Source organism: Protomyctophum bolini (assembly GCF_963924005.1).
Source record: "Protomyctophum bolini genome assembly, chromosome: 4".
Classification (NCBI taxonomy): domain Eukaryota; kingdom Metazoa; phylum Chordata; class Actinopteri; order Myctophiformes; family Myctophidae; genus Protomyctophum; species Protomyctophum bolini.
The window spans coordinates 5665810-5689777 of record NC_137865.1 but is presented as its reverse complement, the minus strand read 5'-3'; the positions used below and the strand labels follow the sequence as shown (position 1 = coordinate 5689777).

General features: G+C 42.3%; 2 protein-coding genes across 2 annotated transcripts in view; both read left to right on the top strand.

Annotated features, from left to right (window-relative positions):
* LOC308314374 (voltage-dependent calcium channel subunit alpha-2/delta-4-like) overlaps positions 1 to 11349 on the top strand; it is a 236686-nt gene extending 225337 nt beyond the window's left edge. The window contains exons 37-45 of the mRNA XM_080761976.1: positions 606 to 676; positions 1557 to 1632; positions 3975 to 4027; positions 6188 to 6243; positions 6571 to 6591; positions 6836 to 6953; positions 7136 to 7251; positions 7538 to 7620; positions 9385 to 11349. Coding sequence (XP_080618102.1) covers positions 606 to 676; positions 1557 to 1632; positions 3975 to 4027; positions 6188 to 6243; positions 6571 to 6591; positions 6836 to 6953; positions 7136 to 7251; positions 7538 to 7620; positions 9385 to 9489 — 699 coding nt within the window. The 3' untranslated portion in view covers positions 9490 to 11349. The remainder of the gene's footprint in view (positions 1 to 605; positions 677 to 1556; positions 1633 to 3974; positions 4028 to 6187; positions 6244 to 6570; positions 6592 to 6835; positions 6954 to 7135; positions 7252 to 7537; positions 7621 to 9384) is intronic.
* An 8271-nt stretch (positions 11350 to 19620) lies between these two features.
* LOC308313723 (uncharacterized protein) lies at positions 19621 to 23027 on the top strand. The gene is made up of 4 exons (XM_080761011.1): positions 19621 to 19754; positions 19851 to 19927; positions 20444 to 20878; positions 21469 to 23027. The coding sequence occupies exons 1-4, from the start codon at positions 19752 to 19754 to the stop codon at positions 22004 to 22006; spliced, it is 1053 nt and encodes a 350-aa protein (XP_080617137.1). The 5' UTR covers positions 19621 to 19751; the 3' UTR covers positions 22007 to 23027.
* The last annotated feature ends 941 nt before the right edge of the window (positions 23028 to 23968 follow it).

The window sequence follows — 23968 nt, the reverse complement described above, 5'->3', positions numbered from 1 at the left end:
ATAGCTGACGTTCTTACCTGTAGTTTCTTACCATATTTTTATTTCATTATTATTATTTCTTGCGACAAACAAACACCTCTTCATTATTGATTCAAGGGGTGTCTCTAGTCTATAGACGAATAAAACTTGGATGAAGTGAAACACTCCATCAACAAGAACAAAACTAAACTACCGTATACAATACAAGACGTGGGTCTAATAATACATTACAATGTCTTCTTTGTTGTCGATTCTGGGAAAAGGAACACACCAGAATTGCGACCACATGTCGCATTTACTATGAAAATGTGCATTTCCCGTCAGTCCGTCAACCCACCCCCCACGCCTTCCCATATATGGGAATGCCAATATGTTATGGAGATCCCTGATGTCATCAATATTGGCCAGCAACTCTACACATCTGACCTCAAAGCCTTTCCCCATTCAATAATTGGACCTAGCCTGGCTGTCCTAGCGTGCCACCCCCCCCCCCACCCCCCACATCTGCAACGCCCCTCAAACACCCCTCCATGTGCAAGGCACCTTGCAAACATCCATCATTCTAAACCTTCGCTCAATGTTTGCCTGTCTGAGAAAGTTTTTGAACATTCTTTTTCTTTCTTCAGGTGGGTCGTTTCTTCGGCGAGGTGGATGGATCTGTCATGGCACAACTCATCAAGATGGGGATGTACAAGAAGTATGTTCATCAATTCTTGTCTTTACACTCCTGCTGCTACAGTTTGTGATTGATTGATTGAATACTGTATTAGTCAGAAATATAAACAGCATGTGGTACAGTAATTCATTTAAGGCTAAAAGGATAACACAAACATTGTTTCCATTGTGGCCATATGTATTCAAATTCATCAACATAGCATGTACGCAATTATAAACAAATACACACATTATTATATGTACTAACGAGATGGGACATTTAACATTTACCTCACCTTGCGGTCTCCAGATAGATGCATTTCCAGGCCTTTAGGTCCACATTTTTAGTGGCAGAGTAGTAGAATGAGAATTTCCCCATGTTTGTTCTATAATTTGGTTTGCTATACCTCTGCTATTGTGGCCGTGGGTGTCACTCACTTTGGAGAAGTAGTTATAGACAGGCATCAGGGCATTGAGGGCACTGCCCCTTTGACTACCTTAAGCCATTCAAGACGGGAACCCCTTTTGGTATTTTAAGCATTATGTTATACTTTAGCTATTGAAAAAATAGCAGATATACAAGCTTGCAGATCTGCTATTTTTGAAAAATCGTGAAAATGTGTCGCAAAATCTTTGAATATATCTATATTATTTCAGAGCAAACGTTTTTAACTCAAGTCTTTACAACAACATATTTTCAGATGAGGGTCGGCGGCCAAATACAGATAATTCTGGGGGTCCTTGACATGAAAAAGGTTGAGCACCACGGACACAGAAACATAGGTTTTTCTGAAAACGGTCATGATTTAGAAGACATTTTGTAGAATCTGGTGTCGGGTCTAAAATGGGTTCAATACCAATCCCAGTGATGTTTGCCGAAGCCTGTCTTCTGCTCTTCTACACATTGAACGTTTCTCTCCCAGGATCTCCTTGTTTGACTACCAGGCCATGTGTAAGAACAGCAATCACCACGCCAGCAGCGCGCGCCGTCTCCTGAGTGTGAGTCATCATGTCCTGCACCATATCCTCTTTTCTCCATATTCTAACTTTTTGTAAGAATATGTGTGTACTTTCTTGAACATACTACTAACTACAGCGTCACACACATATCGAAAGTCTTTGTTCTACATTTGAATTTGAATGAGGTTTCCACCCAACAGAGATATATATATATAGTACAATTCAGTAATTCAGTAACGTATATTAAACCACTATGAAAACATGCATTCACGTGTGCCATATCACACCTCCATCTCCATATATGGAGCTGACCTGTTCTGACATTCCATATGTTGATCAATTATTACCCCACCCATCCTTCCTCTTCGATGTCTCCCTTTTGACTGATATACCTCTCCATTCAAACTCTAGTCTAGACGGGCCTGCCCCAAAGTTATTAGTGCATGCAGCCGCGCCCTAACCTGACGCTGCCAGATGAGGGCGGTATTGCGGAAACATATTCCCCAACACAACACTCATCTGGGATCTCTGACGGAGTTGAGCCCTGAGTCAGATCTGCTTCGTACCGAACCAATCAGCGTGAGCTAAAGGCGGGATGCGGATGTGACGGTATATAGACACGTCGATATGATTGGTTGTGTTTGCACGCCCACACGGTGATAGACAGACGCTCCCATCCAATCATCTACCATGTATCTTGAAAAAAAGGAACAGCCCCGTCATCGAATTTGCTTCCGCGATCCCAGATCCAAATAAGCTGTGAAACAAATTTGTGTAGCAAGCTTTTTGGATCTGGCAGCGTCAGGTTAGCCGCGCCCGGCAACTGGCGAAAACTAGAGTTCTCAACAGGCCCGAAACTTATAGGGCTTTAAGCAACTAGTCGACCATTCAACTAGTCGACTAGTAAATCCACTAGTCGACCTTTTTGGTACTAGTTGACTAGTTGATGAGATTCTTTTTCTTCATTTATTTCGTTTTTGTAGGCCTCAAGATCAGCTAGATTATAGGTATTGTCACTAATGTACAGTTTTTAAATGTACAACTATTATAAAAATACATATTTTTACATAATAGGTAGGCAACTATAGTCCACTAGTAAACTAGGCCACTAGTCAACTAGTAAAAATGACTAGAAGCGAAAGCCCTACCTGGGCCCTCATCAAACCCCCTGTCCTGACATTCCGTATGTTGATCTGACCTCATCAAACCCTGTACACTCAAGACACGCTCCATATATGGCCAGAACCTCGTCAAACCCTGTACACTCAAGACACGCTCCATATATGGCCGGAACCTCATCAAACCCTGTACACTCAAGACACGCTCCATATATGGCCAGAACCTCGTCAAACCCTGTACACTCAAGACACGCTCCATATATGGCCAGAACCTCATCAAACCCTGTACACTCAAGACACGCTCCATATATGGCCGGAACCTCGTCAAACCCTGTACACTCAAGACACGCTCCATATATGGCCAGAACCTCATCAAACCCTGTACACTCAAGACACGCTCCATATATGGCCAGAACCTCGTCAAACCCTGTACACTCAAGACACGCTCCATATATGGCCAGAACCTCATCAAACCTTGTACACTCAAGACACGCTCCATATATGGCCAGAACCTCATCAAACCCTGTACACTCAAGACACGCTCCATATATGGCCAGAACCTCGTCAAACCCTGTACACTCAAGACACGCTCCATATATGGCCAGAACCTCATCAAACCCTGTACACTCAAGACACGCTCCATATATGGCCAGAACCTCATCAAACCCTGTACAGTACACTCAAGACACTGCCCCCCGCCACCGCCCTTAGATCTCCATATATGGAGCTGACCTGATCTGACATAACTTATGTTGTTAATCTGACCTCATAAAACCCTGTACATTCAAGACACGCTCCATATATGGCCAGTACAGAATCCATTCCATATGTTGATCTGAAACCCCCCCCATGCCAAAGCACCACCGCTCGCCCAGCAGGCGAGGCGTGCACAGGCGCTTCTCACCCTCAGGGCGTCTTACTGGTAGTATAATGTATAGTACAGTACAGTACAGTACAGTACAGTGTAACTATAAACTATAAAGACATAACTGTCTCTTTGGTCTTCACACACAGTTAGTCTGGTGATGTGATGCAATACATCACAATGCAATATGACTCAACTCCATCCGTGTCCCCTTGGGAGTTTAATAAGAAACACCCCAATATCAAACAGTTTAATGAAAAACTGTAGACACAACAACAAAGCAGAGGTCACATTCAGAAGCAGAGCAATAACTGGGAAAGAGAATAAACGTATAGAGTTTGTTTTATGACTGATGTGCTTTTGTTTGTGTGTGTGTTTTATTATTATCCCCAACACAGCCCTTCTATGGTCTCCTGGCGTTGCTGAGATGGATCTTTACTAACGCAGCCATGTGAGTGTGCATGACATGAATGCGGTTACTAGAACCCGGGAAAGCGTCTGTGTCGTTTTATTCTATAGGGATGTCCCCGATCACGTTTCCCGGTCCAATTCCGCGATCAGTTGTTTTTGAGACATGCCGATACCGATTCTTCCCCGAGCCGATCTTTATATTTTTATAGGCTACAACACTTAACCCATTCTGACCTGAGATCAGATTCATACGAGGTTTCCACTGGACACACACTGGTCTGATTAACCCATTCTGACCTGAGATCAGATTCTAAAAATGTCAGTCGCTCTTCGATTTTTCTAAAATAGCAGATCTACAAGCTCTTAGCGCGCCACTCGGTGGCGCGCTATGAGCTTGTAGATCTGCTATTTTTCAATAGCAAGAGCATAACACCAAAATCGGTTCCCGTTCAGAATGGGTTAAGTCATGTGAGAAATGTATGTCACTCTAGTCTAGTCTGTTGCCTTTTAATTATTCAACGGCAAGAATATGTGACTACTTTTATTAGAACTATAGAAGGACTCTTAGGACTGTCATTGTGGATTATTTTTTCATATATGAAAGCAGGGAATCATAGCAAAAATAATGATGTATTGGGTATCTACAAGGTTAAAACTCTTCTAGAGAAAACACTATTTGCATGCAGGCTATCATTCAGAGATAGACAGTAGGCCTACTACATACAGGACATTGTGCCTTCATGGGTCTATTTCACGCCTCTGTGAATGTCTCTGTTGCATGATTGGACTTGCTTAATAGACCTGCAAGTGTTTGCCACTGCTGGAATCAGGCATAAACATTACGACAGTTTTCACAAAATACCATTGGTTTAGCTTTCTTTGAGATTCACATACACAAGCCTATTTAGACACACTATTTTATTGAAATAAAAAAAGAGAAAATCCGATTTATTTCTCCCAATCATTTGAAAATGACATGATCGGCTCCGATTTCCGATCATCCGATCCGATCGGGACATCCCTAATCCTTTATACTGTATACAAAAATGATGAAAATGTGTGCAAATCTTTGAATATATATATTTTTTAAGCGAACATTTTAAACTAAAATCCAAGGACTAAATCCAAGGACTCTCACATTGATAGTAGGCATATCATATAACATTTGCAGCGGCCCAACTAAGAATACAGTGTATAACATTAGATACTGATAATAGAGTATAACAGTAGCAGCAGCAGTTGGCACATGTGGTGGCCCATAGATATCATCCGAACAGTAAAGCAATGCTAAATAAATACCTGTGCGTTGTCGTCGTCCTCCTCCTCCTTCTCTTCCGACTTGACAACTTGACAACCTCTTTTTTATTTGGGCCCACCAAAGCAATCAGACATTTGTTTCCGAGCCATTACTGTAAAGTTGGTTGTCTTTGCGAGATTTCACGACGGCAATGTTGACCAATGTTGTCAGTTGGCTCAGCCGGCCGGTTCCATCATTCCAGGGGAAAAGTGAGTGGGGTCTGGAACGATGGAACCATAAAATGGCTGCCAATGCTATGCCCTATAGTGCACCACGATGTAAGCAGTGCAGCCTAATCGGTGTGTTAGATTTAGTGTGACAGTGTGCTCTGACCATTTTATTGACTAAATACTGTCTATGCTTGCACATGTACGGGCACTGCATCCATGGCTATGGGCACACTAAATCCAATACACTCCATCGTTAATTTTGTTGGCTGCAGCTGTGCTGGGATTTTGATCATAAGGGTAGCCTTGGTACCAAGGCTTTTATTTTCGTCTGGGGAAACATTTTTTTACTCTTGTGTCATTTTCAACCCGAAGAAGAAAACAAACTACAAAATCTGCCTTGGGGTTTTCACGCCTCTTAAATAAAATACAAGTCGCACAATATCCTAGATCTACAAACCTCACAACGTGCCACGACACGCAGCATGTGAGTTTGTAGATCGGCGATACAAACAACGGGGACAGACTTAACTAACCCCGGCATCTGGGAGGAACATTAGCCAAAAATACCAGATGAACAAGCTCAAAACGCAACGTGTTTTCTTTTCTTTTTTTGCTTTTTATTGATAGATACAAAGTAAGGATTGGATTGGAAAAAGCGGTCCAAGTACAGAACGCAACTCGGGTTCCGTTTTCACTAATAGACTCACATACGTCTTTCCTCCTGTCACTCCAGGTTTGTTCTGGATTTCAACTTCTGCGGCTTGTGGCACTCTGATTATTTCGTCGACGGTAAGCCCCCCCCAACCCCCCTCCTCCTATACTCCTCCCTCTGTGACAATAATAGCCACGGACGAAAGAGAAAGGAGGGATTTAGATTAAGATTAAAGAATCAAAAGTCTTTGAGTGACATCTTTGACGGAATGTCCATGATGTCATTGTGTTTGTTCGGGATTCATGTCATCCGCATGTCATTTCACTTTCATGTACCGTGTTCACAAATCCTTTTCTTTAACCCATACATGTCATTATTACTCTCATCTGTTTCATGTGTATCATCATAACCATCGAAATGCATCTCCATCTCATCTGTGGTGCATCTCCATTGACAACATACAGCCAAGGCTGGATATCATACATGTGAGTACTGTGTGTGCGTGCGTGCGCTCGTGAGTGAGAGAGAGACAAAGAGAGAGAGAGAGAGAGAGAGAGAGAGAGAGAGAAAGAGTGTGCGTGCCTCAGGATCTAGACTGAGGCCCTCCAGCCCAAACAGTGTGAAATTGGAGAAGTATCAATTATGACAATATAGGAACTATGTTTAACTTTGCGTGTGCGTACGTGTGCGTGTGTGTGTGTGTGTGTGTGCGTGCGTGCGTGATTCCAGCCCATAAACAGAAGAGGACAGAGGCTTTCCAGCCATGTGACACGGCTTACCCCGGGTTCATGTACGACTACACCATCACGGAGACCAACAGCCTGATCAAATGTGGCCGTTGTCAAAAGTAAGAATACACGCACATGCGCGCGCACACACACACACACACACACACACACACACACACACACACACACACACACACACACACACACACACACACACACAACACAACTTCACAAAAGTCAACTTTCTCCTATTACTACATTACCTGACATACTGTAATCATGTATTAATTGGCTGCTCCAGGATGTTTGTGGTGCAGCAGATCCCAGAGAGTAACCTGGTGCTGGTGGTGACCCAGGCGGACTGCGACTGCTCCCGCCAGTACGGGCCCATCCTGCTGGAGCCCAAAGAGATCAAATATATCCTTCCATAATTCATCCAAGCTGTTGACATTTTGACAGCAAAAGTTTGATTTAGTTCCAGTCAATTAGTCTTTTGAATAACATTCTTTTTTTTTTTTTTCGGTGGCGCGCTATGAGCTTGTAGATCTGCTATTTTTCAATAGCTAAAGCATGACATGATGATAACACCAAAATGGGTTCCCGGTCAGAATGGGTTAAGACCCCTGTTGTAGCTACACGGGAACACAAGGACTTCCATTAGCTCACAAATTAACGACTGCATGATTTCTTAACGGCTGTGAACATAACGCCACGGTGAAATGCAACAGGATGAGGTCTCAGAAGGTCCGCCGACGCCCAGACTCCTGCCATGCCTACCACCCTAAGGTGAGCCATGCTCTCATGTTAAACCAGACTCCTGCCATGCCTACCACCCTAAGCCTAAGGTGAGCCATGCTCTCATGTTAAACCACAGTCCTTCCATGCCTACCACCCTAAGGTGAGCCATGCTCTCATGTTAAACCAGACTCCTGCCATGCCTTCCACCCTAAGGTGAGCCATGCTCTCATGTTAAACCAGACTCCTGCCATGCCTTCCACCCTAAGGTGAGCCATGCTCTCATGTTAAACCAGACTCCTGCCATGCCTACCACCCTAAGCCTAAGGTGAGCCATGCTCTCATGTTAAACCACAGTCCTGCCATGCCTACCACCCTAAGGTGAGCCATGCTCTCATGTTAAACCACAGTCCTGCCATGCCTACCACCCTAAGGTGAGCCATGCTCTCATGTTAAACCACAGTCCTGCCATGCCTTCCACCCTAAGGTGAGCCATGCTCTCATGTTAAAACAGACTCCTGCCATGCCTACCACCCTAAGCCTAAGGTGAGCCATGCTCTCATGTTAAACCAATATCCTGCCATGCCTTCCACCCTATAAGGTGAGCCATGCTCTCATGTTAAACCACACTCCTGCCATGCCTACCACCCTAAGGTGAGACATGCTCTCATGTTAAACCACAGTCCTGCCATGCCTTCCACCCTAAGGTGAGCCATGCTCTCATGTTAAACCAGACTCCTGCCATGCCTTCCACCCTAAGGTGAGCCATGCTCTCATGTTAAACCACAGTCCTGCCATGCCTTCCACCCTAAGGTGAGCCATGCTCCAGACGTTTTGTCGTCATTCTGTGGGTTGATGACGGCTACGCTTCTGAGGCGTTAAGGGTGAAATCAGCCCCTCAGCTATTCCGCCTGAGTTGAACTTGAGCCACGAAGAGGCACCACCAACCAAGCGAGCTAAAGCGTTGCCGTGTCGAACGATTAGGCACAGAATAGTAAATCATGCTTTGTGTGAGAGCGTTTGCCCCAACTGCTACTGGCCAGAAAGCAACAAAACACCTGCTGGTATAAGTCAGTATCTCACCTACCAATCAAACGTTATGTTATGAGTTCAAGTTGAGTTGACATCCACCTGAATTTAACATCTACCATCGGGGGCACAGTGGCATAGTCGGTAGTGCTGCATGTCGCCTCACAGCTATAATGTTCTGGGTTCGATTCCCGCTGGGGACGCTGTGGGCGCTGGGGGGCGTGTTCTCTCCTCCTCATCAGTGCCCATACCCAAGGCAGGGTTGGCGAAAGGGCCTTTCTGTGTGGAGTTTGCATGTTCTCCCCGTGTCCCCTAGGGTAGGTACTAGGTACCCTCACAAAAAACATGCCGTAATCCTGGTCTCTAAACTACCTCCCCCTGGCCAGCCGGGGCGCCTGATGGAGGGGAAAGGAACTGGTTGGAATAACGTGTTCCTTCCACCCGCTACGTCCAGCCAGGGAACCTCCCCTCTGTCAGGTGAAAAGAAGCAGCTTGGACTCCTCATGCATAGAAGGAGGCATGAGGTCAGTCCGCTGCCCCCCCCCCCCCCCCCCCGGTTGACAGAGGAAGTGTATAGCGCCCAGGATTACATTCGATATAATTGACACTGGGTGAAAGAATGGGTTGCAAAATCGTGGGATGAAAATTATAAGAGAAGAAAATCGTTTAACATTTGCCTTGATTTAGATTGAAAATTGGCTTTGGTAGTCAGACAGATGACGATGATTGTTTTCATTTATTTATTTATTTTTTGCTAATGACGAGACAAATTCATTGTCATTCCAGGAGAATGCCAAGGACTGTGGGGGAGCGTCGGATATCTCCGTGTCGGTCACCCTGTTCTGGGCCTCGCTGATCAGCTCATTAGTTCTCCACAGGTGGACGTCATAAACCAATCTCCCTCTCATCCTCCTCGCTCTCTGCTTCAAGGACAAGCCAAAAGCCTTTCATGTAACTGTGGTTTGGAAAGGAATTGGGAGGGATTGTTCAGGATTTGGACCGGGACCAAACAAGTAAAAGCATGTGTGTTTTGGCAATAGATGTGTGGCTTTTACAAGGTGCTCAGGGGAGTTCAGAGTCCTGCAAATTAGCTTTTTGGATTTTCTTTATCATCATCCCTGTGAGCCTACAGCGAGGAGCGAGCTATACACCATGGGTGAGGTTGACTGGAGAAAATGATGAAGGGCTATTTCATAGAGAAGCATTTTCTTGCACTAAGACTCAACGTTAAAAGCAGAATTCCACCGGAACAAATGCAGTATGGATATGTGGACATGTTGGAGTGATACAAAAAAAAAAGAAAAAAGACTGTATGGCCTCATTCTTGAGCGCTAAAGTGACTGAGGTGGTCAAATACTGCCATCTGCTGGATATCTTTCTACACCACAGCCTGATTGATTTCTGGGCTTGGTGTTGTGCATGATGAACTGATGCTAAATTGTTGCCATTTACAAGAATTTAGTGGGATATCTTTGTAGATTTTGATACTGACAAATGCTGACAGTGTAGGCTACTGTATTGTTTTGTTGTACATAAATGATGTAGGCTACCTGTTTGGTTGAAAAGAAAGTTGAAAAGGGGACAAACTACCTTTGTTTGTGTGGAACGTCCTGGTGACTGCTACCATGAACCCGGTATAACCCCCTTCCTGAAACCAGGAAGCTTTTCGTAAGTCAAAAGGACAAACATATACAGAGAGGGCTTGGCAATAGAGATAGGTGTTTTTCATGGTTTTAATAACTTAAGCCAATATATTATACGTAAAAAAGCTAAAATAGCCGATCTGCAAGCTCACAACACGCTAATTTGTAGAATATTTAGCTATTTTTGCAAATATATTTCATAATATATTAATCTAATGTCTGCCTGTATGTCATGAAAGCAAACGTAGCATATACATCTTTGGGGTGTCAACCCATGTGGGCGGCATCGTGATGGTGTGTTTCATAGAATTATTATTTAATGCACATCATGCGTACATCATAGGTAGAAGATTATGCCTTAGATGCTTTTATAAAGGGAAAGTGGTCAAGCAAAAATAAGGCTTAATTTAAATTTATTTAACTTCTCTAACTACTCTTCTACCCCAAATTTTAACCCGCACATTTTTTTTAATTACCATTGAGCTAATAGAGCCGGCCTGCGTGCTCAGGGGATGAATTGAATCTTGACCATCAGGTCAAAGATCTGTGTCCGATCCTTCGTATACCGTATTTTAAGTTGTGTTATCCTGGTTGATTCAGAGACGCCCCATGTATATATTTCTTTCTTTGTCATGTTTTTTTTTTTTTTTACAAAAGGAATGATTGTAAATGATTTCCATCAGTCAGGAAAGAAGAATGATAAGAACATCTCTCAGCTGTGTGGAGTTTGCATGTTCTCTCTGTGTCCCCTATAGGCCTACTGGCCTAGGGTAGGGACCCTCACAAAAAACATGCAGTAATCCTGGTCTCTATACTACCCCCCCCTGGCCAGTCGTTGCGCCTGATGGAGGGGAAAGAAGCTGGTTGGAATAACGTGTTCCTTCCACAAGCTATAACGTCCAACGGGAGAAACTCCTTGGACTCTGCATGCATTGAAGGTAGCATGAAGTCATTCCGTTGCTCTCCCCACGTTGGCAGATCTGAGGGAGTGTATAGCGCCCAGGATTACATTAGATAATTGACACTGGGTGAAAAAATGGGTTGCAAGATTATGGGATAAGAATTGATGTATAGCCTATATTTAAAAAAAGAAAATAATATCTCTCATCAAAATATAGACAATAATAATAATAATAATAATAATACAGTAGTATCTTTGAGTAAAAGCTGTTTTTTATATAAAGTAAACATTTATAAATTAAACATTCTTGAAATAAAATGCATTGTTTTTAATCTTCCATTCAAATGTTATTTTTAAATGTTTTTCTGTGTTTCAAGGCCGGTTTTTATTATAAGTCACAATTATGGTTATTTTAGAGCTTAATTTCCAGAGGACAGTCTCAAGGTCTTACTTGTTCTATACAGCTTGAGTTTTCATTTGTTCGGCAAGGTAGCTTCAGTTCGGCATGCCACATTTACAGAACTTATCACCTTTTTCCCCTCTTTTAGTATGTTATTATTAGGGATGTCCTGATACACTTTTTTCGTTTCCGATCCGATCCAACAATTTCTGTGTTAGACGATACCGATACCGAATACAGATACCAGAGTGCTTTTAAAAGAAAAGTGTAAAGTATAGTGTCTGTGACTTAAGTTCACTTCAAACAAGTAGGTAGGCAGCACAATTTAAGCAGCTGTACAGCAGTGGTACCAGCATTAATGTTAAAATATTTAAGCTATATCACACAGGAGGCAAATTTATTCCTAATAAGGATTTATTTTTGAGCTACAATTATGCTGTGCAAAACTGGCACTTTAACTATCACACACGCACACACGCGCACGCACACGCACGCGCGCGCTCACACACACACACACACACACACACACACACACACACACACACACACACACACACACACACACACAGTGAGAAGTTGAGTTATTTTTTTTATTTTTTTAAGACAATGTATAAAGTTAAAGTATGAACTAAAGCAGTAGGTCTACTTCAAGTAGGCTATTGTATGGATACAATTATACATGTGGACACACATGGCTCCAACGAACTGCAGCGGTCAATGAGGCATCCATTGTTTTTTTACATCTATGATTCCACCACGCTGCGGTCCCATTTACACACCTGTCTCATTGCAAACATGTGAAGACTTCTCCAATCAGCCTGCTCCCTATACAAGTGGACTCATGTCAGTTCAGTCATGGATGCAGAGCGATTTAAATACAAATGCAGAGTCACAGCAAACGTTTATCAAAAGTATTTGATAAAGAATAAGGCAAATCTTATACACTGACGACGCAGGCGGGAATCAGGCAATCGATAATGACATTAACAGTAAAAACAGGAACAAGCCAAACCTCCAAAGCAGGACATCAATGACAACATGGTTATGAAATGACAATGAGTGTAATTTGCCAAAGATAACTATATCCACATATAGTGGATAGAAAAGGCTTTAGGGTGTGAAATTCATGGAGTGGGTGTTGTGAATCTTTATCAAATTGAACTTTTGTTTCATTGAAAAGGTTACAGGCTATAGCTTTAATTACAGTGTGATTGTATATACCTTTTCTCCAGATCTTGTGCTATAACAGTTTGTCTGATAAATGTATACTATTGTATTTCTGTATTACAATGTGGTTTCTCATTTACTGTATTGTCAACTGTCCATTACAGCACCAACCCATAACCAGGCCATCAGGCAGAGGCTCTGAGCCACTGCTACATGTAGAGCAGTGGTCCCCAAACTGGGGTCCTTGAGGGAGTTCCAGGGGACCCCCAGCTAAATGATAGTTTGTTTGTACACTCTCAGAGTTAAATTAACATTGATTTTACAATATAAATTGGGGTCCCAGAGATAGAAATGCCATTAATTGGGGGTCCATAGACGTTATTCAGCCTGCAGTTTCTATTAGCTTGTATTCCCCATCGATGATGTCACTGGAAGACGGTTTCTGAAGTGCCCACAGCCCTCCTATGAGACACGGACTGAGTAGAAAAAGATTGCGCCATTTTTTCATGATTATTTGTGAGAACCTACTATATGAAGATAGGTTGAAAAGTGGTGAAGTGGTCGTTTAATTGTGACAACTTATTGCCTGGACAGGGATAGTACATTTCTTGGAAAGGCATGGGAATACTAGTCTGTAAAATGAGGGCAATGAAGTGGTATTTGTTTTTGTGGATGTATTTTAAAAATATATATTTTACTTCATGTATCATTATGTATCGTCTTTTAAATCACTTCTTAAAACTCACTTTTATAGATTTTAATGTGATCTTTGTATTTTCTTATCGATTATCTTTTAGGATTTATACATTTAACTTTATTCTTGTCATTTTGTATATAAGTATCTTGACAAAAAGGAATGGTCCTGCCCGGTCCTTCACTTTATACAGAACAATGTTTCGGTCCAACTGATCTTCATCTGATAACTGCAGGGGTCATTGCCACGCTGGCTTGTGGTGGACATTTTTTGTCAAAATTAATAACAGGTCTGACTCTTCAGCCCACAGAGATCACTTCAGCACACAGGGGTCATCAATATGAACGTGTCCATCGAGACTTGTCCTTGTCTGTGACAAATTCTAGATTTAGTTTTTACACAAATATGCGACACGTTGTGGGCTTGTAGATCGGCTATTTTCGAATTGCCAAGATGTATAGCGTTGAAGTGGTTGATGTATGTTTGTTTTCTAATCAAAATTAAAATCTCCAAAGTAACTAGTAACTAAAAATTTCAAATAATTGTAGTGAAGTAAAAGTACTGGAAATACTCGAGTAAAGTACAAAGTCAAATACCTCAATTTTTTTCAAAAAGTACAGTAGCCTACTTAAGTAAAAGTACTTAGTTACTTTCCACCACTGCAAATTGATGCACCCAACCATTAAGGTGGTTGCACACCGGCCGTGTTTTTCGGACGACCGATGAAGAAACGCTGTTTAAAAATCCGAATTTGCGCCAAGGGTGTGTGTGGAGACCTTTAGGGCAGTGATACTCAACCTCAGGCCCGCGGGCCACATCAGGCCCGCGGGACCATTATGACTGGCCCACCAATGAAAATCTAAAACAAAAAAGAAAAGAAAATCTGGAAAATGAAATAAAAATAAATAAATCTGAATGAAGTTATCTTTAATTACATTATTATAAGTAATACTATTAGAGTTGTACTATTACTCGAACGAAAATAAAAGCTTGGGGGGGGGGGGGGGGGGGAGATGCAATGCAAATTAAAGACATATACTGTGTATCCCTATTCCCTGACATAATTTTATAGCTAAACGGACAGAATTCTATTTTATTTGAATGATGAAACCCAGCTGCCATTAATAGTTTGAAATGGAAATTGCGGAAATTGCGGAAATTGTAATTGCGGAAATTGCGGAAATGGTGGAAATGGAAATTGCGGAAATTGCGGAAATGGAAATTGCGGAAATTGCGGAAATGGTAATTGCGGAAATTGCGGAAATGGTGGAAATGGAAATTGCGGAAATTGCGGAAATTGCGGAAATGGAAATTGAGGAAATTGCGGAAATGAAAATTGCGGAAATGGAAATTGCGTAAATTGCGGAAATGGTAATTGCGGAAATTGCGGAAATTGCTCTTCACTTATAGCTATCTATTTTCAGGTAGATTGTTTTATTTTACTCAGTCAGCCATATCACTACTCATTTTTTTTCATGAAAAAGGTCATAGCTGGGTAATCTATTTTCAGGCAAATTGTGTTTATTGTATTTTATTTTACTCAGCCATAACAATTTATTTTCTGTTAACCAACTTGCTGGCTGGCAGGCAGGCAGACAGCTACTCATAGACAGGCAGACAGACAGACAGCTACTCATGGAGAATTGAACAGGCAGGCAGTCAGACAGCTACTCATAGACAGGCAGACAGACAGCTCATGGAGAATTGGACAGGCAGGCCGACAGCTACTCATGGACAATTGGACAGGCAGGAAGGCAGACAGCTACTCATAAACAGACAGACAGCTACTCATGGACAATTGGACAGGCAGGAAGGCAGACAGCTACTCATAGACAGGCAGACAGACAGCTACTCATGGACAATTAGGCAGGCAGGCAGACAGCTACTCATAGACAGGCAGACAGACAGCTACTCATGGACAATTAGGCAGGCAGGCAGACAGCTACTCACTGTACTCAGACAGGCAGACAGACAGCTACTCATGGACAATTGGACAGGCAGGCAGGCAGACAGACAGCTACTCGTAGACAGGCAGGCAGACAGCTACTCATAGACAGGCAGACAGTAAGACAGCTACTCATTGACAGACAGACAAATAACTACTCATGGACAGACAGACAGACAGGCAGGCAGGCAGGCAAAGAGCTACTCATGTTATGTTATTATGTTATTATAACAGCTACTCATGTTATGTGCAATAATTTGTGCAGTTATGGAAACAGCTCTTTGTGTTTATGCAAGAAAATGTAACACATTTATTTATTTACATATTGTGTGCATGCACATTGTACTTTGATACATTTTGCGAAAATAAAGCAATTGAAAGAGAGAAGTTATCAAGTATCATTAATGTCGTAATTTTATCTACTGGCCCTGGCCCCTTGCCATTTTTGTAATGTGGCCCACAGGTAAATCTATTTGAGTATCCCTGGACTAAAGCGTTATTCATAGGGCCTATTCATACTCCTATTTTAGAGCCGAATAAAATTCGGTTCGGCGCTGTAGAGCCTACAATGTGATATGTCATTTGAGGTTCGGGGGGGCGGGTACGTACTGTCCTAAAGTCGTCTCTTCGGTGCTACTGAAAATGTCTGACGAGCCGACACCACCGAAAATCCAGACTATGTATGAGCCTTAAAGGCTCATACATAGTCTGGATTTTCGGTGGTTAGGTGACCGCCGAACTACAACATGACGTCACGAGCCGCGGTGAAGAGCAAACCACCGCCACCGCTCCAGCCCTTCTCTCTGTTTTTACTCAGTCACCTCACCACCGAAAATCCAAACTATGAATAGGCCTTTAGTCTGGATTTTCGGTGGTGAGGTGACCACCGGATTACAACATGACGTCACGAGCCGCGGTGCAGAGCAAACCACCAGCCCTTCCCTCTGTTTTTACTCACCACCGCTCAACGTTATTTCAGCTCCGGTGGTCACCTCACCACCGTAAATCCAGACTATATTTATATAAATAAATATTTCAGTAAATCTCAATGGGAGAGTTTTCATAGTTCCATAGCTGCTCCCCACTGTATTACACTATCATGGTTCTTCTTCTTCTTCTTCTTGGGGTTTTATGGCGGTTGGCATCCAAAAAGTTGCATTACCGCCCCCTTCTGATCCGTGTGTGGATCAGACAAAAACGGATTAAAGGTAGAGTAAGTGATTTCACTCAAAAAACCTTAGGTTTCGTTTTTGGCTGTGGGACCTAAGCCTTCGTCCAATCAGGATAGAGAGTCAAAAACGAAACTTATGGTTTTTTGACCCCCAGGGGTTAACTGGGTACAGGGAGGAACTCCTTATATGGTCAGCACACTCTATAGTAGAGAGGATTATCACAACAAAACAAAAAAATAAGTGATATTTGAATTAAGTGAAATCACTTACTCTACCTTTAAACTAAACCTTCTCAAATCAAACAGTGTCCACTGTCCACCCAGTGATCCCAACCCTTATGGTCCATTCAGTTACTCAGACCCAATTGAGTCCCTGTGAATTCCTCCCTCAGCACATTCTGTATCATGGTTCCCCCTAGTGACCGTTTATGGTACGTGCACAGTGCACGCTCCAGGCTCCAGCAGGGCTAGTGCGCATGCGCTGATGCGCACAACCCTTATGCACACACACACACACACACACACAGTCACGCACACAGAGCGCTCTGTTTGCACTCGTTTGAAAACACTTTAATAATAAAAGTAAAACGTTTGAAAACAGTGTCTTCGTTAAGCATCTCAGCCCTGAAACACAGCAGGTAAGATATGAACTGATTCACAGCTTGTTCTTACTACATTTATCTTTTATATTATTGACTCATCTTTTAACACAGCGCCGGTGTCAGGGTAACACAATAATAAATTACAGGCAGAGATGAAGTGAAGTTGAACAGCCAAGCAGCAGCAAGCTACGCTAAGCTAAGTTAGCTAACATCACCACCACCATGGCTGGTGTTGTTAGCTTAGCAGCTAAGCCTTAGCTTCTTGCAATGCTATAGCATTCTCACTGTGCGGTCTCACGGTGCGGGAACTGTGGGCTGCTGCTTGGGGAGGAGAGGGGTTTCTACAGGCGGCTGCTATGACAAAATTGATTGTGTGCAACATGACAACTGTTTTAAAGTATTGTACAGTGACTATTGAAACTTTATTGTAAACAAACAACACTGCGTGGTCCACCCAGCTCCACCCCCCTGCCCCCATTCACTTGAAACCTGACACCAGGGCTGCGTCCGAAATCATTCCCTATGCCCCATATTCTCCTCTTGCACAAAGTCTAGTAAGGGGCGGAGTCTAGCCAACTACACAGGCCGGGACTTCCGCTTTACTTCTGCGTCTATGCAAAACAGATGGGGATTGCTTCAGTAATATCATAGCTTTATTCCGATACTGTTTTAACTAAGTTAAATTGTTCGTTTTTGTTGTACTTTTTTTTGTCCAAGTCTGTGTTTATGTTGTTAATGTACGTACCGTTCGTTTTCATCGTTTGTTTTGTCAGTTTCTCAGTTATTTATTAGTTTTAAGTGTAGTAACGTAGCCAGTCAGTCAGCCAGCTACAAGCTACCACTGGGTAACAGGTCCGGTGCCGGCCGGTCGCCACAATTCCATCTCGCCCCAGCTTTTTTCCGCCGACCCAGAGACTCGCTGTTAGCACTGGACCAGGGCTAAGGTTAGGCATAGTTTTACTGGGGGTAGGTTTAAGAATAGGGTTAGGTTTAGGCATCGTTTTACTGAGGTGTAGCTACTTCGTTCAGCCATGGCTGCCGCAGATGTGTTCTTCTACACAAGATGCTTGGACGAACTGCCAAAAATGAAAGTGACTGATGTCCACAGAATCGCAAAGGCGAGCAGTAAAGCTTCAACATCGTTATTGGACAAAGGGTTTAGGTTGTATGTCTCCAGTTATGTATTCAACTATGAAGGTAAGTCACGTTAATTTTCCCTTTCAAGTTGCATTGACAGAATACAATGAACACTAACACATGAGTCTTGGTCAATCTATGTTATTTATCTTGTCATATTTTATGTCTGACAGTTTCAAATAAAGACAAGCTGACAGGAGAAGTCAGCATCAGAGCCTGTTGCTACAGGTCACTGAAGAAGAACGAGAAGCCTCACAGTTTAAGTGTAGGGTGAAATCTAGGGATGGTGCAGTGTTGGGTTAGGGCTCCAGACTAACGTTTTAGTTGGTTGCACTGGTGCACCCATCTTTTTCATGTACATAAGACATCACCAGTACAGCATTTAGTTAAGGAGTCTTCAACGTTTTTCAGGCCAATGAGGCCCCCACTACATACAGTATTGTATAAAATTGTGTTGCAGATTAAACATTTTCATAGATAGCTTCATAGATTTATTTGACAGCACTACACTACACAAATATAACATTCATATTTTCAGACAGTTAACCACTTAAATCCTCAAAAACGTGTTCTTAGTCTGCTTTTTTGTGCCCCCTACAACAAACAAACCTCTTTGCTGAAAATAGCTGATCTACAAGCTCACAACATCTCACGGTGCGAGTGTTATCGAGCCTGTAGATCTGCTATTTCAGCTAATGCTCCCCTCAGAGGGAATACAAGGGTAAAATACATTAAAATGAAAGGTTCCTATCGCACAAAGATTTGACAGCTCCCATGTAGAAACTCTGAGGAGTCGGACCCCCTAGGGTTCCTGGACCCCCTGTTAAAGATGCACCTACACATAGACATACCTGCTGAATGTAAGGTGCACTAGTGTGACCAAGTGAAATTTGTAGTTGCACTGTACAGATTTTTGGGTGCATGTTATCCCCAAAATGGGTGCACTCTGGAGCCCTTGTGGTGTTAGTTATTGACTTTTGCCAACTGCCTGCGTTGCCGTTTATGGCCCGTTCACAGCCTAGCTTTCTGTTAATGGCCCGTTCATGGCCTATTTTTCTGTTGATTGCATGTTCTTTAACTTGTTCTTCGTTCAAAGCCTGTTCATGGCAGTGTTCTCTCTACATGGTATGTCTTCTCAATTATTATGTAAGTATCAAAGCAGTCTTCAACAGGTAAGTTACTGCTGGGTTATCATTGTCTCATTGTCTCATGTGTTACCAAAAAATATTTGAAACATTCAAATTCAATCTATTTTTTCTAATTTAATTTTCCCTCTTTTTTTCCCTCCCTTTAATGTTCAGATTGTCCTGAAACATTCAAAGCCAGTCATAATGACTCGGCATCAGTGTTCGTGTGTCGCTGGAACTGCACTTTGCAACCACATCGTTGCACTCCTGCTGCAGTCTGCTCACTACTCAGAGACAGGTGCCAAAGTTGTCCCCCCCGTCCACAGCTGCACTGAAACTGAGCAACAGTGGCATAAGCCAAGAACCATGGTGAGTTAAATATGGTATATATATATATATATATATATATTTTTTTGTTATGTCATATTTTAGCATAAATCTAAGCACTCCTGAATTAACTCATAGGGGCTTAAACCCGGTCCAGTCGGCCAAATGACCATCATGAAGCCATCGAAGACAAGAACATCGGAAGGAGGAATTCGGTATGTAATTATGTACTGCTGTTTTACGTCTACTGACAATCATAAACAATGACAAGATTATTTTGTTAACCCATTCTGACCGGGCACCCATTTTGGTGTTGGCATCATGTTATGCTTTAGCTATTGAAAAATAGCAGATCTACAAGCTCATAGCGCGCCACCGAGTGGCGCGCTACGAGCTTGTAGGTCTGCTATTTTTGAAAAATCGAAGAGCGACTGACATTTTTTAGAATCTGATCTCAGGTCAGAATGGGTTAATCAGACCAGTGTGTGTCCCGTGGAAACCTCGTATGAATCTGATCTCAGGTCAGAATGGGTTAAGCTAATTTTACCTAACTAGAAGGAGTGTGAATACTTTCCGGATGCACTGTATATCAATCTCCTTTTTGTCTCATTATTTACACTGGTTGCCTGCTACGACACACCTGTCCCTGTACGTGTGCAGAAATACTTCCTACAAAGTTCTTGAGTCTAGAAAATGTGTTGACCAACTAGTGTCACTCATCTGTGTTACAGAAGCACACTCTACAAGGCTCTTGCTGGACCTCTCATTGACCTGTCTGTGCTCAAGGTTGATGAGGCATACAAGAACTTTGACCCCCTGTCCAGGCCATTAGTCTGCACCATGGGGATGTCTGCAGATAGTCCCTTGGTTCACTCCCGATTTGGACCTGTCCAGGCTGGAAGTGTTCTGTCCTACCAACACCCCCCAGTGAAAACACGCTACATACTGCATCATGAAGATGCTCCACCATTCCCCCCACTCCCCCTGGATGATTATAGACTTGACCAGACCAGACCAGACTTTGTCCTAAGTGAACATGAAGAACTTCACATCAAGTCTCTTCAGGTCACGTTTCCTACAGCTCAGAAAATTGAGGAAGCAACAACGGAGCAGAGTGCCAGTTTGGAGTGGAAGACGCTGCGCAAGCAAAGACTGACCTCTTCCAGGTATGGAAACTATTGAATATTTTATTAACGCTTAACGTTTTTTTACTTTTAAATTAGAATACCAAGAACTATATTTCTTTCTAAGCCCTATTTAATACTTTCTCAATCAAGTGTGATTTCTTTCTACGTCCGTGATTAGACATGGTAACGCCTGCCTGCCACGCGACAGTAACTTACGCGACAGTAACTTGTAACTAAGAGGCAAACCAATATTGTTTGTACAGTTTGCTTTGATTTAATAATTGATTGAACAACTATGATTTGATTTGGATGATCATAATAATCATAATGATTTCTGTCTAATAGTACTAATACTAAAAAGATCAAGGGAAAAGATACCTTTTTACAGTACAATAATGTTTGCCTCTTCTAAAAAAAATAAAAGTTACTGTTGCGCGTGCCAAGCTGTCATTCTCTTGTATTATATAATATCGCCTCACCCAGGCTTTCCACCACCTCAGAGGCAGGCGGGGCGTTACCATGTCTAATCACGGACGTATAAAGAAATCACCACAACAATACCAAAAACAGCTGATCTACAAGCGCATAAGATGACCCTGTGATTATATGAACTGTTGCACTACCTACAGGTTTCGAGAGGCGTGCCATGTTAGGGGGCAGACTTCAGCTACTAATTTGGCTACAAGAATTCTGAGGGGCACCGTACAAACAGCTGACATGAAGAGGGGCCTGGCGATGGAGATGGAGGCAGCAATGGAGTATGCCAAGAGGAAGAACATCAATTATCACCCGTGTGGCCTTGTGATTCACCCTGATGCTCCCTGGCTGGCAGCCTCTCCTGATGGCAAGGTTTTCGATCCTTCTGAGTACCCACCTTTCGGTTTGGTAGAGTTCAAGTGTCCCAATTTATCTAGCTATGTAGACTGCAAGTACATGACCATGAAGAATGGCTCACCGGTCTTGAAGAAACAGCATGCCTACTACTGGCAAGTTCAAGGCCAGCTCCTAATGTCAGGCTTGCATTGGTGTGACTTTGTTGTGTGTGCGCAAGAAGACATTTCTGTAGAAAGAATCTACAGGGATCCAGAGGTGTTGTCACAAATCAGACTGAAGGGTGACTGGTTTTATTACTATTTTTATATGCAGACCTTTTTAGGAAGGGCATAGCTGATAGTTTGGTGTAGGCAGAAGAGGTGTGTTCTGTACCTATGTTGCACAGTAGCCTGGACACCATTTTCGTCTATGCAACACCCGGCATTCGAACCCCAGGTCTCCCACGTACGCTGGGAAGCATCTTATCCACTAGCCTAAAGGGTAATTTCCGCCATGGGTCTGGTGAGATATTGGGCTTTTAGTCTCTTGAGCCAATTCTGCTACGCCAATAGAGTACCGAAGTCCAGACGTCAATAAAATTGGATCATCTCAGAATCATCTCATAAGAATTGTGGTCCAAAAATAAACTGTCCTGGCGATATTGTCAGGTACGTGGCTCTGTATCGTTTACGATAGTCATTCATTTTTGATACAGTCCGTTTCTGGCGAAATGTTTACTAATTTGTCGGTGTGTAATATTAGTGTGTTAGTGTTTTTTCGCAGTCAGTTGATACTTCATATCCATATTAATCAAACCGCCATGCTCTTTGGTTTAATTTGGAATACAGTTCTTATTTATTAAATTATTAAACAAGTCTATGGGAATTCAGAATGGGGGAGGGGGACTGACCCAGGTAGGATGCATAAATGACGTCACGACATGGCCAAAACATGGATGGCGCCGCACGTTGAAATCTGCTCTTATAGATCTGCTATTCCCTGCCAATGTTCCCCCGAGAATCGGGATGGTTGGTCTAAAACTCCATCCCCCAGAATTTCTGACACCCTGAGGACGCCCCCTGTTGAAGACCCCTGTACGTTGGGGTCTAGTAAGTGTTCAGGTCTTCACTGTGTTGCATTTATTTTTATTGCACTTTATATAAATATGTAATCTTATCTCATTTTCAGCCATTGTATATTATGACATTGACGTTGTGCTTTTGTTCATAAAGTACAGGTTCACATCAGTGTCATATGCCAACATCTTTGTATTATATTAAACTTGACTGTAGGCTACATTTTATATTCTTTGTATTTGTGTTTGTTCTTTCTTGTGTAAATTGGATGTTTGTTGCATGACTTTCAACATTTAGATTTTACAGTGCTGGAAGACATAGTGTTACGAAAATGTAAATGCATAAGTTAAACTCGGCGTATACTTTTGTTTTGGGCAGCGTTACGGCTGTAACATTGCAGTAGCCTAGTGCCTTGATGTGTCATTGTTATTCTGGAAGGGCTTTGCTCCTTATTGTATTTCAAGTGTATTTGGTAGGTTTCCTCTTCCTCCATTTATTGCATTTCTGTCTTCAAAAAATATATTTTTTTCTGGAAAAACCTCACGTTTCTATATCAGTGGTTCTCAATGTCATGTCAAGGACCCCCAAAAATTATATATGTAATATGCTGCCGACCCCCATCTGAAAATATGTTGTTCCAGGAACCCCCCCCAGAAGCAAAGATTTGAGTTAAAAACGTTCGCTCTGAAATAATATGTATTCAAAGATTTGTGCCACATTTTCAGAATTCTTCAAAAATAGGTCTACAAGCTCGTAGCAATATGAGCTTGTAGATCTGCCATTTTTCAATAGCTAAAGTATAACAATGCTTAAAATAAGAAAAGGGGTTTAATGTGATCTTTAGGACTGACTGTCCAGTTATTAAATGTCAATAGACCTTTTCAATCTGTACTAATGGAAACTTTAGCAAAGTTTTCCTTGTGACACTATCATGACAAATGTATTGCAATAAAGTAACAATGTAATTCAAGGATGCCATAGATTTATTATTTACAGGGAAATGAGAACCACTCATGTTTGTTTATACAACCCTGTCTCGAGATGATAAAATGATGTACAAACAAAATATTTAGTTTTAGTTCTGTGGCTCAAATATGGCCTCGATACAAAAAGGGTTAAACTCCTGTGATAGACCAAACTACTCCAGAAAATGATGATAGTAAGTGAGAGCATACAACAAGATTGTTTCATTTGTGGGAAGGGCAGTAAAGTACCAGTACCAGAACATCTGAACAGCCAT

Bases quoted from the DNA above. Each gene is read 5' to 3' on its own strand.
- LOC308313723 (XM_080761011.1), top strand. The intron at 19,928-20,443 runs GTATGTAATTAT...TCTGTGTTACAG, and splicing joins ACATCGGAAGGAGGAATTCG to AAGCACACTCTACAAGGCTC. The intron at 20,879-21,468 runs GTATGGAAACTA...CACTACCTACAG, and splicing joins CAAAGACTGACCTCTTCCAG to GTTTCGAGAGGCGTGCCATG.